The sequence below is a fragment of the Microcaecilia unicolor genome, chromosome 8 (genome assembly GCF_901765095.1).
Source record: "Microcaecilia unicolor chromosome 8, aMicUni1.1, whole genome shotgun sequence".
Lineage (NCBI taxonomy): Eukaryota > Metazoa > Chordata > Amphibia > Gymnophiona > Siphonopidae > Microcaecilia > Microcaecilia unicolor.
The window spans coordinates 221,374,233-221,393,866 of NC_044038.1; the positions used below are offsets into that span (position 1 = coordinate 221,374,233).

The window sequence follows — 19,634 nt, forward strand, 5'->3', positions numbered from 1 at the left end:
ACAGACCACTCGCTTATTCTGAGAACTTGTTTAAATAATTCTGACACATTTTTAAAATGGGGTTACTATCCTTTGCCTGTTAACATTCTGCAAAAAGGTGGTGCTTTAAAAGATGATATAGCTTTAAATCACTTAAACATGATGAGTTACAGTTTACGGTTTAATATATTTGACAGATCGCCTTTCACAGTAATGTCAAAGCAGTTAAAAGTTCAATAATTGCTCTTTGAAAAGACAGGACCTAGAATCATATTTCTATCCTCACTCATTACTCTTCTAGACGTACCGCAGGCAGTCTGTTTTCTGTCAGACTGCAAACTCATTTGCTAGGGCTGTACATTCGTTAGTGTGTATTCAAGGGGGGGGGGGGGGGTCTTTTAAAAAGCGGTGTAAGCCCAACTTGGGCTTACCACATGCTACTGCTGGCCCAACGCGGCCGCTGGTGTTCGTTCTGGCTGGAGCTTGCACCATTTCTGGCGCTCTGGGAAATTGCTGCCCGGTTACTGCGGGGTTACCATGGGAACCCTTACTGTCACCTCAGTGGGTGGCGGTAAGTGCTCCCCTCTGCATAGCCACACGGTAAGCATTATCTTACGGTGTGGCCATTTTTGGGGGCATTTTACTGGCTGTGATAAAAAGGGCCCTGGCGCGCAGGAAAAATGGCCCCTGCCGCTACCGCGGGACCCTTTTTCACTCAGCTTAGTAAAAGGAGCCCTCAGTTCGCCAGTGAGCCTTAAAAAATGTAGTGCTCACTAAATCGACTTAATGTGTGCTAACCTACAAGTTTATACATGTAAAGTCAGTTTGGGGGAAATTCAATAAAGGGTGCCAGAAGTTAGACACCAAGATGCAGCACACTAAATTCCTTAAAAAATGCGTGGGATAAACATAAAGGAATCCTGTTCAGAAGGAATGGATCCTCAGAAGCTTAGCGGAGAATGGGTGGCAGAGCTGGTGGGGGGAGGCAGGGCTAGTGGTTGGGAGGCGGGGCTAGTGCTGGGCAGACTTCTACAGTCTGTGCCCTGAAAATGGCAGATACAAATCAAAGTCAGGTACACACATAAAGTAGCACATATGAGTTTACCTTGTTGGGCAGACTGGATGGACCATACAGGTCTTTCTCTGCCGTTATCTACTATGTTACTATCCTGCTTATTTTCAAACGAGAAGGCCGGCCATCTTCCGACACGAATCGGCAGATGGCCGGCCATCTCCTAAACCCGGCCAAATCGGTATAATCAAAAGCCAATTTTGGCCGGCTTCAACTGCTTTCCGTCTCAGGGCTGGCCAAAGTTCAAGGGGGCGTGTCGGCAGTGTACCAAAGGCGGGACGTGGGCATGGTTAAGAGATGGCCAGCCTTGACTGATAATGGAAAAAAGAAGGCCGGCGGTCGACTTTACTTGGTCCCTTTTTGTTCACGACCAAGCCTTGAAAAGTTGCCCAAACTGACCAGATGACCACCGGAGGGAATCGGGGATCACCTCCCCTTACTCCTCCAGTGGTCACCAACCCCCTCCCACCCAAAAAAAAAACAACTTTAAAAACTTTTTTTGCCAGCCTCAAAAGTCAACATTTTTTTGCCAGCCTCTATGCCAGCCTCAAATGTCATACCAGCTCCATCACAGCACTATGCAGGTCCCTGGAGCAGTTTTTAGCAGGTATTGCAGTGCACGTCAGGCAGGCAGACCCAGGCCCACCCCCCCCCCCCCACCTGTTACACTTGTGGTGGTAAATCGGAGCCCTCCAAAACTCACCCGAAACCCACTGTACCCACATCTAGGTGCCCGCCATTATCCTTTACGGACTATGGTAGTGGTGTACAGTTGTGGGGAGTGGGTTTTGGTAGGCTCAGCACACAAGGTAAGGGAGCTATGCACCTGGGAGCAATTTGTGAAGTCCACTGCAGTGCCCCCTAGGGTGCCCGGTTGTTGTCCTGGTTTTGTGAGGGGGACCAGTGCACTACAAATGCTGGCTCCTCCCATGACCAAATGACTTGGATTTGGCTGGTTTTGAGATGGCCGCCATTAGTTTCCATTATCGGCGAAAACCAATGTCGGCCATCTCTAAGGGTGGCCCAAATGTTGAGATTTGGCCTTCCCCGACCGTATTATCGAAACGAAAGATGACCACTCATCTTGTTTCGATAATACGGTCGTGTACGCTTCTTTATTGGGCCGTCCCTAGAGATGGGCGCCCCTGTTCGATTATGCCCCTGCACGTTACTAATTCTATAACAACATCTGCGTGCCCAGATCCCATTATAGAACATTTGCATAAGTTGATATTTACAAACCAACATTTAGGCACACCCACTTATGCCATGTGGATAGCAGATGTAAATGTGCATGCCTAAACGCGACACTTTAGCACATAATTTATAGTATTTTGTAAGTTATGTATGTAAATGTGGGACCTGCCTATGTCCAGTCCAAGCCCTGCCCATGTATACTTCCCCTTGAATTTATGGGCAATGGATTAAATTCTATAAATGGTGCTGAAAACTTGGTTCTGAAAAATTGACGCACTAAGCGCTATTCTATAAAGGATCTGGTACCCTTTATAGAATAGTGTCTAAGCACATAAATAGCACCTAACTCAAGGCACCAGCAATTGTACCTGCTGAAAACGCCAATGTGCGTAAATTCTGGGAACACCCCTGGAATGTCGCCCAAATGCCCCTGGCCATAACCCCTTGAATTGTTAGCAGTTCTTGGCGCTGATTGGCTCATTTAGGGGCCCTTTTACTAAGACGTGCTGAAAATGACCTGCGCTGATGTAGGCATGTGTTTTGGATGCACGCAAAAAAAAGGCCTTTTTAAGGGGGAGGGGGCAAAATTAAAACCAGCGCATGTCCATTTTCAGCCTGAGACCTTATCACCACCCATTGACTTAGCGGTAAGGTCTCATACGTTAACCGGGCGGTAATCGTCAGTGCGCATACTCTGCCGATTACCACCGGGCAGTGGCGTAGTTACGTGGGGCCAGGGGGGCCTGGGCCCCGTAGATTAGGCCCTGGACCCCCCTGCCGCCGTCGCCTGCCTTTGCTGGTGTGGGACACCAAGCCCCGCAAGCCGAGGTCCTCTTCTTCCCGCAAAAGGCCTTTGCGGGAAGAAGAGGACCTTGGCTGGCGGGGGTTGGGGTCTCCTGCCAGCAAAGGTAGGCGATGGCGGGTTGGCGGCGGGAGGGGGGGTTGAGAGGGTCGGTGGCGGGGGGGCAAAGTTGTTGGTGGCGGGGTCGGCAATAGGGGGGTGGGTGTCGGCAATGGCGGGGGGGGGGGGTCGGCGGCGCCGGGGGGGGGGGGGGCTAAAATGTGCCCCCTCACCTCAGGCTCTAGACCCCCCTCCCACCAAAGTCTGGCTATGCCCCTGCCACCGGGTAAGCGCCACGTGGTAGAGAATTTCTACCGCATGTTTTGGATGCGCATCAAAAATAGAATTACCACCCAGGGCATGCGCTAGCCGGGCGGTAGTTCCAATTTGACACGCATTGGATGCACATAGTAAGAGGGCCCCTAAACAATTAATTTGCATGCGCAAATCGGCAATGCGCGCTGATTTTCACCTGCAACTTTAGTCACCATATATAGAGTCCCCCAGTTGATGCCTAACTTTAGGCAACCATTGCTAACTTTAGCTTCTTGTGACTTTGGGCGGGTCACTTAACCCTCCAGGTACAAAATAAGTACCTGTGTATAATATGTAAACTGCTTTGATTTTTAACCACAGAAAGGTGGTAAATCAAATCCCATCCCCTTTCTCTATCCCTTTCCCTGTCATAGAGTGAGGGAGTAGGTGCACTTTAAAAAAAATTGCAATGCATGTTCATTTTCATAAATTAAATTGAATGTGTGAAATGAACCAAAAATTTTTCTAAATTGAGCAAACCCCCCCCCCCCCCCCCCAACAACTGAGAACACAATGACAATGTTTGCCTTGTGCACATCCCTGGCCCGTGGTTTGTGATATTATGTTGCTGTCACTGACTGACTTGTTTTCCTTTCAGTTTTTTTCCTGCATGTGACGTGGTAAACTTTGGATCTTGGTTCGTGTTTGCGTTCCCGTTGATGCTGTTGTTCCTCATACTGGGATGGCTGTGGATTTCCCTTTTATATGGTGCTATTAATCTGAGGTATGACACAGTCCATGTATGAGAGAGAGCTTCTTCAGAGACTTGGAAGCCAGGACACTCATTTGCAAATTATGCAATGTGACAGATCGGAGGGGGGGGGGGGGGGGGGGGGAATTGCCTAACATTTTGTGTCTGTGGGAAACCAGCCTAGAACATAGGATCCTGTGTTGATACCTACACACTGATCTACAGTGTTGGTTTAAAGCAGAGGTTCACAACTCAGTCCTCAGAACGCACTGAGCCAGTCAGGCTTACAGGATATCCACAATGAATATGCATGAGATGGATCTTATCGCATGCATATTCATTATGGATATCCTAAAAGACAGACTGGCTTAGAGAGCCCCTAGTTAAAAGAGGTGTTTGCTAACTTCTGCTAGACTTTCCTCAATAAATATGCAATCATGGGTTAAATGTACTAAGCATTTTCCACATAGATACAGAAGGGGTAATTTTACAACAGCTCGTCTAGGAGCAGCGGCTTAGCAAGGGCGGGGCGGTGGGGGCGGTCCGCCCCGGGTGCACGCCGCTGGAGGGGTGCAGAGAGCAGCCGCACGCCTGTCGGCTCCGCTGTTTCCCTGCTCCCTCTGCCCCAGAACAGGTTACTTCAGGTTCCAGGGCAGAGGGAGCAGGGAGCCAGCAGAGCCGAGAGCCGCATGGCTGCTCCCAGCAGCCAAGAATGCACCCGGGGGGGGGGGGGGGGGCGGTTGATGCGTTGGGAGGGGGGTGTCGTGCTGCACCCGGGGGGGGTGATGCGCTGGGAGGGGGGTGTCATGCTGCACCTGGGGGGAAGGTCGTGCTGCACCCGGGGGGGGGGGGGGGATGCACATCGGCGATCCGCCCTGGGTGGCAGCCGACCTAGGAACGTCACTGTCTAGGTGCAAAGTCCATGAGACTGACCTTGAGTCCTCTGAGCATTTGGCACTGTATAAGGTGTCTGCAAGTCTACTACTAACCCCTTTTACCACTGGTGCTAGTTTTTGAGCATTGGCCTCTAATAGTTAATCCAGATGCCATGCTAACAGCTAATAGAGCATCTTGACTGATGCTGAATATTCTGGAGCAGCTTCAAATGGCAAAAGTGGCATTTAAATGAAATATCAACTATGGAGGGAAGGGATTTGGATTTACAGCTTTTCCAGTTGTAGCTCAAGGTGAGCTACATACAAGTGCACTAGATATTTCCCTGTATCTGGGGGAGGGGCTTATTTTCTGAGAGGGGTCTTTTACTAAGTGGTGGTAAGCCCATGCGGGCTTACCGCTCGCTAAACCGGAAGTACCACCCATCCTGGCAGTAATTTCTACCTCCAGCGCATACCATTTCTGGTGCTACAAAAATATTTTTATTTTCGTAGCGCTGGTGTTTACCCAGTGATGATCGGTTACCGCTGGGTTTGGACGGGAGCCATTACTGCCACCTCAATGGGTGGAGTTAAGTGCACCCCTCCAAAATGGCTGCACGGTAAGTGCTTCACTTGCTGCATGGCCATTTCTTTAAAAAAAAAAACAGCCTTTTTTTTCCCACTGCGGTAAAAGGGAGTCTCAGCGTGCGTCAAAAACACCTTTTATAGCGGCTTGGTAAAAGGACTCCTAAATTTGTACCTGAGGCAATAGAATTTGCCCAAGATCACAAGGAGTATCAGTAGGATTTGAACCTGGCTTTTCCAGTTCTCAGCCTCCTGATCTGACCATTAGGCTACTCTTCCACTTCAAATATTGACCCCTCCCCCAAATTTTTTTCTATCTTTAGCAGTTTGTCTGTTTTATATATGTTTGTGTTGGTGCAATTTTAGTAATATGGAAGTGCCCATGTCCACTGCAGAATTAACACATGCAGTAAGCAAAATTCAAACACCCATGACTCAAGTTGAACACAGTTCAATACTGAGGGGCATAATCGAAAGGCGCCGGCCATCTCTCTGGGCGGCCATCTCCGGCACCGCAAGTGGGCGGAGCCAACCGTATTTTCGCAAAAGATGGCCGGCCATCTTTTTCTTCGCTAATACGGTTGGGCCCGGCCAAATGTCAGATTTCGCCGAGTTTGAGATGGCCGGCATAGGTTTTCAGCCATAATGGAAAAAAATGACGGCGATCTCAAACCCGGCGAAATGCAAGGCATTTGGTCTTGGGAGGAGCCAGCATTTGTAGTGCACTGGCCCCCCCTCTCATGCCAGGACACCAACCGGGCACCCTAGGGGGCAATTCTAAAAATTAAAAAAAAAAATAGCTCCCAGGTGCATAGCTCCCTTCCCTTGGTTGTTTAGCCCCCCCCAAATTCCCCCCCCCAAACCCACTCCCTACAACTCTACACCATTACCATAGCCCTAAGGGGTGAAGGGGGGCACCTACATGTGGGTACAGTGGGTTTTGAGGGGTTTTGGAGGGCTCAACATTTACCACCACAAGTGGAACAGGTAGGGGGGGATGGGCCTGGGTCCACCTGTCTGAAGTGCACTGCACCCACTAAAAACTGCTCTAGGGACTTGCATATTGCTATCAGGGAGCTGGGTATGACATTTGAGGCTGGAATAGAGGCTGGCAAAAAGATTTTTTTTTGGGTGGGAGGGGGTTCGTGACCACTGGGGGGAGTAAGGGGAGGTCATCCCCGATTCCCTCTGGTGGTCATCTGGTCAGTTGGCGCACTTTTTTGAAGCTTGGTCGTGACAAAAAAGGGACCAAGTAAAGCCGGCAAAATGCTTGTCAAGCCTGGCTTTTTTTTCCCCATTATCGGGCGAAGCCGGCCATCTCGTGAGCACGCCCCCATCCCGCCCCCCGTCCCGCCCTCACTACCCTACCGACATGCCCCCTTGATGTTTCGCCGGCTCCGCGACGGAAAGCAGTTGAACCCGGCCAAAATCGGCTTTCGATTATACCGATTTGGCCGGGTTCAGGAGATCGCCGGCCATCTCCTGATTTGTGTCGGAAGATGGCCGGCGATCACTTTCGAAAATGAGCTGGACTGTCTACTACTGGGATTGTTTCTCACAATGGTCTCCACATAAGGAAAAGCTGGGCCTCATTTCGTTTAAAGGCAGTTCCATAAAATAGCCAGCGATGTACATCTTGTCTTCTCTCCCTCTCCAGAGGTGATTAAAAGGATCAAGTAGTGTGGTTGGCCATGTTAGTGCACTTGAAACTATAGAAATAAAGTTAATAAATACGAAATGAAACAACAACAAATAAGACTATAAGGTGATTGCTTTTTATTGGACCAGATTCATTCATGTCAAGCCCCATTTGCATAAGACCTCCAGAAATTCGAGTTACTAATGTGTTCTTCCACATGAACAAATGTTGCTAATCATGCCCGATGATAATACTTGTTAACACTGATGACCTACTGCATGAAGAGTAGTGGACCAGATCATGCTTCTTAAAAACATGACATAGTTGATGCATGTGGCATAGATACATGAAAGTGGACTTTACACCAGAGAGGTCCAATTCTTCATCGAAAGTGAGCATTGCAATTGATGCCCTTGAATGGGAACTGTGAGATAATTCTTAATGAAGGAGAGTCAAAAGTGCTTTCACTTGAGAAGATTGACTTCAGAATGTGATGTAGATGTACAAAATTGGCAATCTATTCACTGGATTTTGACAGATGTGGGAATCAGAAAACATCTGAGATAAGGTCCGATGCAGAAGCCCAAGCCAAAGCGGTTATAAAGGAAGACTACCAGAGACTGGGACCAATAAAGTGAGTACCTGTGAGAGGAGAAGGATTGCACTGTTTGCACTGTAAGGATGAAAGAACACCAACTGATTTCAGTCTTATAGAGATAATATTAGTATCTTGATGACAACATGGTGCGATCTGATGAAGGTCATCCCTTATCAGTTAGACCATTGGTTCTCAAAGACTAGCCAGCCAGTCTGGTTTTTAGGATTCTGCAATGAATATACATACTACTACTATTATTATTTAGCATTTCTATAGCGCTACAAGGCGTACGCAGCGCTGCACAAACATAGAAGAAAGACAGTTCCACATGTATGTTTATTACAGGTATCCTGAAAACCAAACTACACCTCTAGGACATGTCTGTGTCTTAGAGGAACCTCTTGGGCAGTGGCGTAGCCAAGGGTGGGCCTGGGCCCACCCACTTTGGGCTCAGGCCCACCCAGTAGCAGCACACCTATGATGTGGCTGAAAGAGATTCTCAAGCCCCACCAGCCAAAAACTCCCAACAACTGTCCCTCCTGCATACAGTACCTTGTAAATAGCAGATCTTCGCCTGCAGTGAGCAGCGACTGATACATATTATTCGCACCGGCCCCATAGCCTTCCCTCTGATATATTGCCGCCTATGCGGAAACAGGAAGTTGCATCAGAGGGAAGACGTGGGGCCAACATGAGCAGTGTGTATTAGTTGCTGCTCGCTGCTGGTAAAAATATGCTATTTAGAAGGTATTCAGGGGAGGGGGATGTTTAAAAGATCATATGGAATGCAGAGAGAGAGGGAGAGACCAAATCACTTGTGGGACAGGGCGGAGTTCTTCTGCCCACCCATCTTGGGCCCAGGCCCACCCAAAATTGGGTGTCTGGCTACGCCCCTGCTCTTGGGTATGTCTCTGTGTTAGAGGAACCTCTAGGGCATCTCTGTGTGTTAGAAGAACTTGGCAACAGCAGCTTCTTTCCCATCACTGAGTTTGAATTAATTTTTTCTCTCTATCTTAGGTTCGCGGAAGGGTCGGTCTTCTTCTTCTTCTGCTTATTTGCAATCCTGCTGTTTACCAGGGATCCAAAATTCATTCCTGGCTGGGCAAATTTATTTAAACCTGGGTATGATTGCTTTTTAATTCATTTCTGAACAGCATCGTATAGTGACAGATGGGAGCAGCTGGAGAAGTGATGGGAAAGATGGTCTCTACCTTGTTGTTCCGCATTTTCTTCAGTGAGATGGGCAAAGGGGTTTTGTGTTGGCAAAGGAGTGGCATGGAATTAAATGTGAACCAAACGATCTGGGCATATTGTGATGGGAGGAAGGGAGAAGGAGGTCCAGGGCTATGCATTGGTGATGGAGAAGTTTATTTGGCACAATGGCAACTAGGCTGTATTATGCCAAACACATTGGCAACAATATTTTAAGAAGAACAAATGTAAAATCAGTTATTATACCAAGTAAAATCATCTATGGCTTAGCTCCGGAAGATATGATTCCTCTCATAGATCTCCCACCTAGAAATGCCGTCACAACAGCACGCACCTTTTTACAACTACATTACCCATGTTGCAGGGGTGTTAAATACAAGCTTCTTTTTGCCTCTACTTTCCACTACTCCAGCCCAAAGACTTGGAACGCTCTTCCCCTGTACCTAAAATCGCAAGCTGACCACCTTCTTTTCAAGAAGCTGCTGAAAACGTACCTTTTTGAACAAGTGTATTCCATTAGTAATTCTGCTGTTTAACCTTCCTAATTGCTGCTAACGTTTTATCCTTATTCTACTGCTAAATTCATGTGTTGTATCTTTTGACTTTTTCTGGAGTCATATGGTAACCCTATATCGGCCCCTATGCCTTTAGTAATCTAGACTGCTTACATCTGTTTGTGCGCCAAACTTCCATTTGAGTTGCAAAAGTTAGACACGTAACTTGTGTGCACTCTATAGAATTAGGGGGACATTGTTTTACAACATGCATACTTTTGGCCACTTCACTTCCAGACCCTATTCATGAGGCACATGGCTCCTTTCTCTTCCTGTCACATGACTGGTTCAGCTCTATGGCAGGCGTGAAGGAGGTTAGATTGTCAGGAGATGGCATCACATGACAAGGCTGAAGTCGTCCTACACCCAAGGAGGTTTAATTGCTCCCCTATGCAGTTGCCATCTTGATACACTCAAAATACATTACTTTCTATGGTGGCAAGCTCCGCCTACCGGCTTCAGGCCAGATAATGGGCCAAGCACACTCCTGTTGTCTCCTGTCAATTAAACCTCCTTGGCAGGTGTAAGTGGTCATGCTTAAATTATACGCACATATTTGAGCTGCTATGCTAGCATTCTACAAAAGAAAGTAGACATCTAATTTTCTCTGTAGAACAGGATTCGGAGAGGTGTCCTCTTGGCATCTAAGGTGCATCGTTATAGAATTACTCTCAATAAGGGCAGCTTTATTTCAGGACACCTAGATTAAACGAGATGGAAGGTGCCTAGTCTCTGCCTATTTGTTTTTTATAAAATACTAGCATAAATCCATTCAGAGTCTGGGCAGGGCTGAAAGTTAATTCTGGTACCACTAATGTTCATTGCTGGCACTCGGAGAGTTATCTGGTAGGGATGATGTTGATTTGCAACGATATGTCATCCCATATTGTTGCATATCGTGATCAAATAAAAAAGAGCAGAAAAAAAACCTCATAAAAATGTGCATTTCATCATTTGCTGATAATAGTGCGCAGTTTTGTTTGCAAGGAGAAGGTCCATCGTGCATGCGTGAATTATTGGCATTTATGAACCACTGCGATTGTACGCATAGGGCTAGATTCTATATATGGCATCTTAAAAATCGGTGCCGAAAAAAATACACCTAGGCATATTCTATAAACCACGCCTAAAGTTAGGCACGGTTTATAGAATATACCTAGCCAGGTTATAGAATATGCTTAGCAGCCATGCCTGCACCTAACTCTAGGCCCATCCATTTACATTAAATAAAACTTGGTGTAAATACCGGTGCCTAAGTTAGGCACAGAGCAGGTGTATTCTATAACCGTGCATGTAGATTTTCAGAACATCCACAGTCTACCCATTCCACACCCATGACCATGTCCCCTTTCTGGTAGCAAGCATTCGAATTTACATGAACCACTTTACAGAATTCGCTTAGCAAGTTTTGTGCATGAATTCCTAATTAATACCAATTAGTATCGGTAATTGTTAAGTGGTAATTATCGGCACTGGATTGGTTTGTTAAGTAATTAAATTGCATGTGCACATCCAGAATACGACTGGATTAGTATGCGCAATTTCAGTCACGGTATATAGAGTCCGGGGGATAGTGTGCACTTTTTCGGAAAGCATGTTCCCTCTTTACACATAATGGATTAGATTATTTAAACGGCAATCAAATTTGGGTGCCGAAAAATGAGCACTAGTCTATAAACGGTGTGCTCCGAGTTGAGCGCCATTTGTAGATTAGCGCATAGTGCCAGGAACTGGGCGCAAGAATTTCCACAAACTGAAAACTGGTGTAAATCCTTAAGTGGAAATTACCCTAAATTTTATAATATTGCGTGTATCTTTCGTGAATGCCTCTGACCCACCCATGCTCCTCCCATGGCCACGCCCCTTTTCCGGTTGTGTGTTCAAAGATTTACACGCATATTTTTATAGACTAGAGCTTAGCAAGATGTACACATAAATACAAATTGTCAATGCCAATAATTGATTATTAGTGCTCAATTATTGGTGCTAATTGGCTCATTACTCAATTAAATTGGATGCATGCCCAAATTTGCAAGCGCAATTTTGAACACCTTATATAGAATCAAGGGGAATCTGCCTTCTTTTAAATGAATGTACACTCAATGGCCCTTATATTGAGACAGCGGGAGTTAGACTGGCTAACTCCTGCTGTCACCAGCGAATCTGGAAATTCAATGCCGGGGACCGTATCCAGCCACCAGCATTGAATTTCTGGGGGTTTTTAAGGTGCCGCAAACATAGTCGGTTAAGCTGATATTCATCGGCTGACTGGTTAAGTTCCAGCGGCCAAAGATAGACCTGCTATTTATGTGGATTTATCTGGCCACTAAACGTAACTGGTCAGTCACTGAAAATCAGTATTAACAGGCTATGTCACGTGACATAGCCGGTGATCAGGCTAACCGCTGACAGGGATATTCAGCGGGAGATAGCTGGTTATCTCCTGCTGAATATCAGAGGATAGCTGTCTTAAAGGTATTAACTGGCTAGGTGCCGTTCCTGGCCAGTTAAATACCTTTGAATTTTGGGAAGAATGACTTTATTCCCAAACGAATAAAATTAACATTCCCAGAAATGACACAGGAAACAATATGAAACATACATTTCCTGGCTGCCCATTCCCTATTATTCATTATCTTAAGTCAGTAAAATGGCTGTCCTAATTTAACCAGTTAGCTGTCTGGGAACTGGCGCTCAATGTTGACGGTACCTAGACGGCGTCAACAGTCTGCTCTATGTCCAGATATATAGCACCAGTAGCCAAGTACCAGTCGCAATATAACTTTAAACTCTCCAGTTGGTGTTTTAAAGCAACACTGACCATGAATTTTAAAAATCAGCTGCAGTGATTTTACAAAGAAACCTATACAAAAAACAATAGCTTCACCCAGGGCTTTGTATTCAAGAAAGACTCTAGTGATATTAGAAAGTTCTTTTGAATATTTTATACAAAACCCAAGATGATGACATGTAAATACACAGGAGGGTAATAGTATGGTAGCCATTTTTTGACTGCTAAAATTAAAGCGGATTTTGGCTCATTGAGGTTTTTTCCTCCTAGTGTTTTACTTGAATATCTTCATTGATATCTTGTTCAGTATGAGTATTGTTTTGCATTTGCTATGATTTTGGACTCCACCTCCTTCTTTGTTAAGATTAATGTATTCTATGCAATTAATTCAAGAAAAAGGATTAACGTAACAGCTCCTTTCCCTCCGCAAAAGCCTTTTACTTTCATTGTTCTCTCAAGGTTATAATCCCACAATGTAGGGCACAGAGAAATTAAGATTAGGATCAAAGAACACTATTCAAAACTGCTGAAAAATGTATGAGTCTTCTTTGCCTGTTGCCTGATTCTATCTCACAACCCTGAGTTGCCAAATCCTTTCAATAGCTCATTTTGGTTTTCTCTTCCTTGCAGGTTCACCTCAGATGCAGTTACTGGAATTGCTATTGTGATCATATTGTTTTTCTTCCCATCAGAAAAGCCCTCGTTTAAGTGGTGGTTTGATTTAAAAGGTAAGTTATGAATCCAAGGGGAGGGTTTTGAAAACTTCTAAGCATTCAGCGTGGAGTCTCATGGGAGCAGGAGCTCTGACCAGCCAATATTGGCCTAGGAACTCCATGTTAAAATGGTGTCTCCTGAGTCCAAGCAGCTGTCTTTCTGTACTAGGCCTTGACCCTAGTGACACCTGGAATGGTGGAAAAGGTGAAGGACAGAGGGGAGATAGGGACCAGGGGTGGGGAGGCAGAGAGGGAGGGAGGTAGGAATGTGAAGGGGAGCAAGACTGGATGGCTCTCTCTTCTTTCTGTGGATCACCTTCCCCTGCCACCAAGATCCTCTCTATGTTTTCCCAAGACACCAGAACCTCCCTTCTTTCCTCCTCACTCCACAGCCTTTCATGATTTCCCTTCCATTCCTCATCCTTAATCTTCTCTCCTTCTTCTCAATGCCCATCTCCCATCCTCCCTCACTTCCTTCTCCTCCCGCCTCTTCCACCATTATTTTATTTATTCATTTGTTACATTTGTATCCCACATTTTCCCACCTAGTTGCAGGCTCAATGCGGCTTACACAATACCGTAAAGCTTCGGTTCAATAATACAGGTACATAATGAAGTAGAAAGCATGATAAGACACATAAGTATAAGCTACAAGAAATTAAGAGGGAGTGGTAATAAAAGTCTAATATTGTCCATATTTAGCTGTGTCACAGGAAGTAGAAAGTTAATCTGGATCAGGGGGATAGGCCTTCTTAAACAGGATGGTTTTCAGTATTTTCCAGACGTTAAGGTGGTTGTGGATAGACCTTACAGTTTTGGGCAAAGCATTCCACAGTTGTGTACTTATGTAAGAAAAGTTGGATGCATAAGTAGATTTGTATCTAAGTCCAATACAGTCTGGGAAATGCATATTTAAATAAGTACAGGATAGGTTGGTACTGTTTCTGGGTGGTAATTTGATAAGGTCCAGCATGTATCCAGGAACATCACCATAAATAATCCTGTGGACATGAGTACAAACCTTAAAGGCAATACGTTCCTTGGTATACTGAAGGGACCCCAGAAGGGCAGCCCAATTTGGGGGTGGGGGGCAGCACCAATGTGAAAGTTGTGGTGTCTACAAAAGACTAATAATGGCCAGTGTGGGGCGTTGAGCATCTGCTCATGCTCAAGGTCTTCCAGTTCCCATTCCATCTGGATGTTCAAGGCCCTGTGCTGGCCATGATTAGGCTCTTGTAGAGACACTGACTGCCCTGCCGGCACTGCCCCAGAGGAGGAAGAGAAACACTGAATACCTTGCATGGTGGGTGTGGATGTGAATGAGAACTTGGATATCTTAGGAAGAGAAGGGAAGCCACTGAACGAAAGAGGGGAGGGAAGAGGAGAGATGCTGGACACCTCAGGGAGAGAAGGTAGGAAAGAAGAAAGATGTAGGGCACCACTGGGGGGGTACGGAAGGAGAAAGACACTGGACACCTTAGAGGAGAGGTAGCAGAGGAGAGAGATGCTGGATTATAGAAGGGAAGGGAGATGCTGGACATGGGGGGGCAGGCCTTGAGTCACCCCTTGTTGAGGGAAGGGGTGCACAGGTGAAGATTCACTTAGGATGTTCAGTCCCTTGGCCAGCTCTGTCTAAGGACCTTTGGTGTAGACAGTTTTATATGTATTTTTAGAGTTTATTGTGACAGCAGTTTTTAAATCAGAACTGGATGTAATAGCCTTTCTTAAATAGGCATAAAATAGACATGGAGAGGCATAATCGAACGGGGGCGGCGATCTCTAAGGCCGGCCCCGTAAAGCGGCATACCCGACCGTATTATCAAAACAAGATGGCCATCCATCTTTCATTTTGATAATACGGTTGGGGCCGGCCAAATCTCAACATTTGGGCCGGCCTTAGTGATTGCTGCCATTGGTTTCCGCCGATAATGGAAACTAATGGCGGCCATCTCAAACCCAGCCAAATCTAAGCCATTTGGTCATGGGAGAAGCCAGCATTTATAGTGCAGTGGTCCCCCTCACATGCCAGGACACCAACCGGGCACCCTAGGGGGCACTGCAGTGGACTTCACAAATTGCTCCCAGGTGCATAGCTCCCTTACCTTGTGTGCTGAGCCCCCCAAAACACCCAAACCAACTACCCACAATTGTACAACGCTACCATAGCCTTTATGGGTGAAGGGGGGCACCTAGATGTGGGTACAGTGGGTTTCGGAGGGCTCCCATTTACCACCACAAGTGTAACAGGTAGGGGGGGATGGGCCTGGGTCCGCCCGCCTGAAGACCACTGCAGTACCCACTAAAACTGTTCCAGGGACTAGGATAGTACTGTGATGGAGCTGGGTATGACATTTGAGGCTGGCATAGAGGCTGGCACAAAAATGTTTAAAAAATTTTGGGGGGTGGGAGGGGGTTGGTGACCACTGGGGGAGTAAGGGGAGGTGATCCCCGATTCCCTCCGGTGGTCATCTGGTCAGTTGGGGCACTTTTTTGAGGCTTGGTCCTAAAAATAAATGGACCAAGTAAAGCCGACCAAGTGCTCATCAGAGCCGGCCTTCTTTTCTCCATTATCGGCTGAAGCCGGCCATCTTTTAACCACACCCCCGTCCCGCCTTCATTACCCTGCCGACACGCCCCCTTGAACTTTGGCTGGCCCTACGATGGAAAGCAGTTGAAGCCGGCCAAAATCAGCTTTCGATTATACCGATTTGGCTGGGTTTAGGCCGATTTGTGTCAGAAGATGGCCGGCCTTCTCCTTCGAAAATAAGCAGGATAGGTACCTAGGTGGTTCTTAATAAAATTTCCCTCTTCCTTGTGACTTGGTACATGAGCTAACCCCATGTTAGACCTGAAGTATGAAACCAAACACAGACCAGCTTCACTGAAAAAGGCTGTGAGACTGCTCAAAACAAAACCAGTGAAGAACTAATGTTGCAAGGAAGTGTAGCAGTGGAACGATTACCCTCCAGCTAGTCAGAAATGAACCTGAAGAAGCTACTGCAACATGGGTTCGTTGGGACCGCACAGTTTTAAGTCAGTCTGCGTGGGTGGAACCACTGATCGCACAAACTACTACTACTTAACATTTCTAAAGCGCTACTAGGGTTACGCAGCGCTGTACAATTTAACATGGAAGGACAGTCCCTGCTCAAAGGAGCTTACAATCTAAAAGACAGGTGTAGAGTCGATCTAAAAGGGCATACTATATTTCTCGAAAGGTTAGGTGCCGAAGGCAGCATTGAAGAGGTGAGTTTTAAGCAGAGATTTGAAGTTGGGTAGGGAGGGGGCTTGGCGTAGGGGTTGAGGAAGATTGTTCCAGGCATAGGGTGAGGCAAGGCAGAATGAGCGGAGCCTGGAGTTGGCAGTGGTGGAGAAGGGTACTGAAAGGAGGGATTTGTCCTGTGAGCGGAGGTTACGGGCGGGAACATAGGGGGAGATGAGGGTAGTGAGGAGCCGCAGACCGGGTGCATTTGTAGGTAAGGAGGAGAGGCTTGAATTGTTTTTTTTTTTTTTTTTATTTATAACAATTTTACAAATAAAATCAAGTATTAAACTTGTTTGAAAAGTGGTATATTTCATTTCATATACAAAAGGAAAGAGAAAAGACCATATTTTAAATTGAAATCCCCACTCAAGTCCACAAAATGGGATTCAAGATGAAAAGAAAAAGTGGAATTATTCTAACAGGAATACATTTCTAAAGATATTTACTTGAGAAATTCACAGGCTACATATTCGGTGTTACATTTATTCATATCAAGGGGGAGATGACATTTTCAGGTTCCCTTGTTTGTCTGGACACTAAAAAAGCTGTTAGTTGAGACGGTTCAAAGAATACATATTTAAGGGATTGGTATTTTACCACACATTTACAGGGAAATCTGAGAAAGAAAATTGCTCCCAGCTGTAAAACTGCTGGCTTCATCAATAGAAATTGTTTTCGCTTTTTTTGTGTCTCGCGAGAGACATCTGTAAATATCTGGACTTTTTGGCCTAAGAACACTTTATCCTTATTTCTAAAGTACAGTTTCATTAGCCATGCCTTATCTGGTGGTAATGCTACAGTCACTATCAATGTTGTTGGGATGACTGGATCATTTTCTGAGGATTCAAGTATAACAGAAATATTGAGGTCTTGTTTCTGATTTTCTTGATTTAGTATTGGCAGGTAATATATCCTAGAAAAAGGTGGAATCAGCTCTTCTTTTACTTCAAGTATTTCCATTAAATACTTCTTTAGCATTTCCATTGGAGATTTAGATAATTGTCTTGGGAAATTTAACAAACGAAGATTATTACTTCTAACTGAATTTTCCAATAATTCAGTTTTTTTCCGCAAGAAAGTCAAATCTTTAATCATAATCTCTTGTTGAGTTTGAAGTTTTTTAATCTCCAAAGTCTTATCGTCATGCAATTTCTCTAGTTTTTCAAATTTAGTATCCAAAATATTAGTTTTTTGCTCAAGGGCCTGAAAATCCTGATTCAATTTATTTACTTGCGGAACAAGAGACTTTCCTAAGGTAATTATCAAAGTCCACAATGAATCCAGCGTTACTTCTGCTGGTTTTTTAAGGTCAAAAGTAAATTGTGTGGGTATTACCTCTTTATCGTGAATTTGTTCCAAACTAGCAGCTTCTTCCACATTCAGTGGAGTAGATGTTTGTGTCCAGGATCTCAAATCAGCTCCAGCCAGATCTATTTCCTCCCGGCCCTGTAAACTCGTACCACTTCGGGAAAGCAAGTCCAGAGACGCCTCGGTTGGTGTGCTGTACCCCGCAGGTTGCGGGGGCGGTTCCCTCGAGTCGGGGCTGAGCGTCAGCTCGAGCCCAGGAGAAGCTTCCGGGCCTCCACTCGCACCGGCGCTACTCAGCGGGCTACCTTCCGACATCTGAATCGCCGAAATAGTTGGAATAGTTGCTGCCTGAAGTAATGTTCGGATGTCTTGAGAGGTAAGAACTTGCCGTTGCGGGGCTTTGGAGGCAGGACGGCCTCGTCTTTTCGGCATGTTTAATTAGATAAATTTTCCTTTCAGGGAGCGAGAATGCAGCCTGCTAGCGTCTCAAGAACGCGGCCATCTTGAATGAGAGGCTTGAATTGTATGCGGTATCTGATCGGAAGCCAGTGAAGTGACTTGAGGAGAGGGGTGATATGAGTATATCGGTTCTGGCGGAATATAAGACGTGCGGCAGCGTTCTGGACGGATTGAAGGGGGGATAGATGGCTAAGTGGGAGGCCGGTGAGGAGCAAGTTGCAGTAGTCAAGGCGAGAGGTAATGAGAGCTTGGACAAGAGTTCGTGTGGTGTGCTCAGAAAGGAAAGGGCGAATTTTGCTGATGTTAAAGAGGAAGAAGCGACAGGTTTTGGCAGTCCGTTGGATATGCACAGAGAAGGAGAGGGAGGAGTCGAAGATGACTCCGAGGTTGCGGGCAGATGGGACGGGGAGGATGAGGGTGTTATCAACTGAGACAGAGAGTGGAGGAAGAGGATAAGTTTCTAACTTTAACACAGATAAGTTTCTAACTTTAATATTCTTTGTGCGCTATTGCTAGCACTTGAAGCAATGTGGTAGTGATGAGTAGTGCGTGGAAGGTGCTGTAAAAAAAATAAAAAAATTTAAAAATTAAAAAAACATTTTCCTAGTAAGATGTTCAGGAGGTTTTTGATCTATGATTACTTGTTGCACCGCAGGCAGAAGAACCGCTAAAGAGAGCGGTGCGTCTTTTGGATTTTGATTGCCGCAGTTTTCGGAGGTCTTTTTTCCTTCTTGCAACATTAGTTCTTCACTGGTTTTGTTTTGAGCAGTCCCATGTTAGACCTCTCCATGTGACTCACTGGCACTGCTGTTTCTCGAGCTGAACTTTGATAAGATTCAAAACGTGGATCGAAGGTCAACCAGCATCATCATTTTTACAAGAGCCTGTATTTTTAAATGTTTTCTGTTTGCTTTCAGCGATCCAATATCTCTGCACAATTCATTGGAAAAGTACCACATATCTTTTCCTGTAAACATGAACATATACAGTAGCATTTAGACAGAGCTGATTGGTAACTGTCAAGCCAATTGCAATGTTTTGGCTGCAAAATTGCTCAGGTGTCTCCTCCCCCATGGGCGCACATCCAAAACAAATACTGTGGCCACAGTATCATTAGTGTAATATCCGTCACAACTGGCTTCTTCCGATTTACCATTAACTGACTTGAGCAGCGGTAGGTAATTTAGTAACTGAATCAGAGGTTTTCTAATGTGTCATGGGTAGATAACTAGCCCTTCTCTATTCTTTCTGTGACCAAGCTGCAAATACTGAAAATAAACCACTCCTCTCTTGGAAGAAAGCCCAGGACACAGTTCCCTGGAACATCATTTTGTTGCTGGGCGGAGGATTTGCAATGGCAAAGGGTTGCGAGGTAAGGTGGTGGTGGTGCAGTGTGTTGAATTCCTGTGGGAAAATGTTGCTTTACGTTGCGTCAATTATAATGTTTTGTTTCTTCGTGTATAGTGTTTGCTTAGTTTTATCAGGCCCTGGCTTTGTACAGTCATCAATAACAAACCAGTATTGTCACTAATGCTAGTAA

At 45.7% G+C, this 19,634-nt stretch overlaps 1 protein-coding gene across 1 annotated transcript in view; it reads left to right on the top strand.

Moving 5' to 3' along the window:
* Positions 1–19,634, top strand: part of SLC13A3 (solute carrier family 13 member 3) — an 80,543-nt gene that overhangs the window by 40,456 nt on the left and 20,453 nt on the right. Inside the window, exons 6-10 of the mRNA XM_030211660.1 lie at positions 4,003–4,128; positions 7,733–7,828; positions 8,810–8,914; positions 12,980–13,077; positions 19,354–19,466. Coding sequence (XP_030067520.1) covers positions 4,003–4,128; positions 7,733–7,828; positions 8,810–8,914; positions 12,980–13,077; positions 19,354–19,466 — 538 coding nt within the window. The remainder of the gene's footprint in view (positions 1–4,002; positions 4,129–7,732; positions 7,829–8,809; positions 8,915–12,979; positions 13,078–19,353; positions 19,467–19,634) is intronic.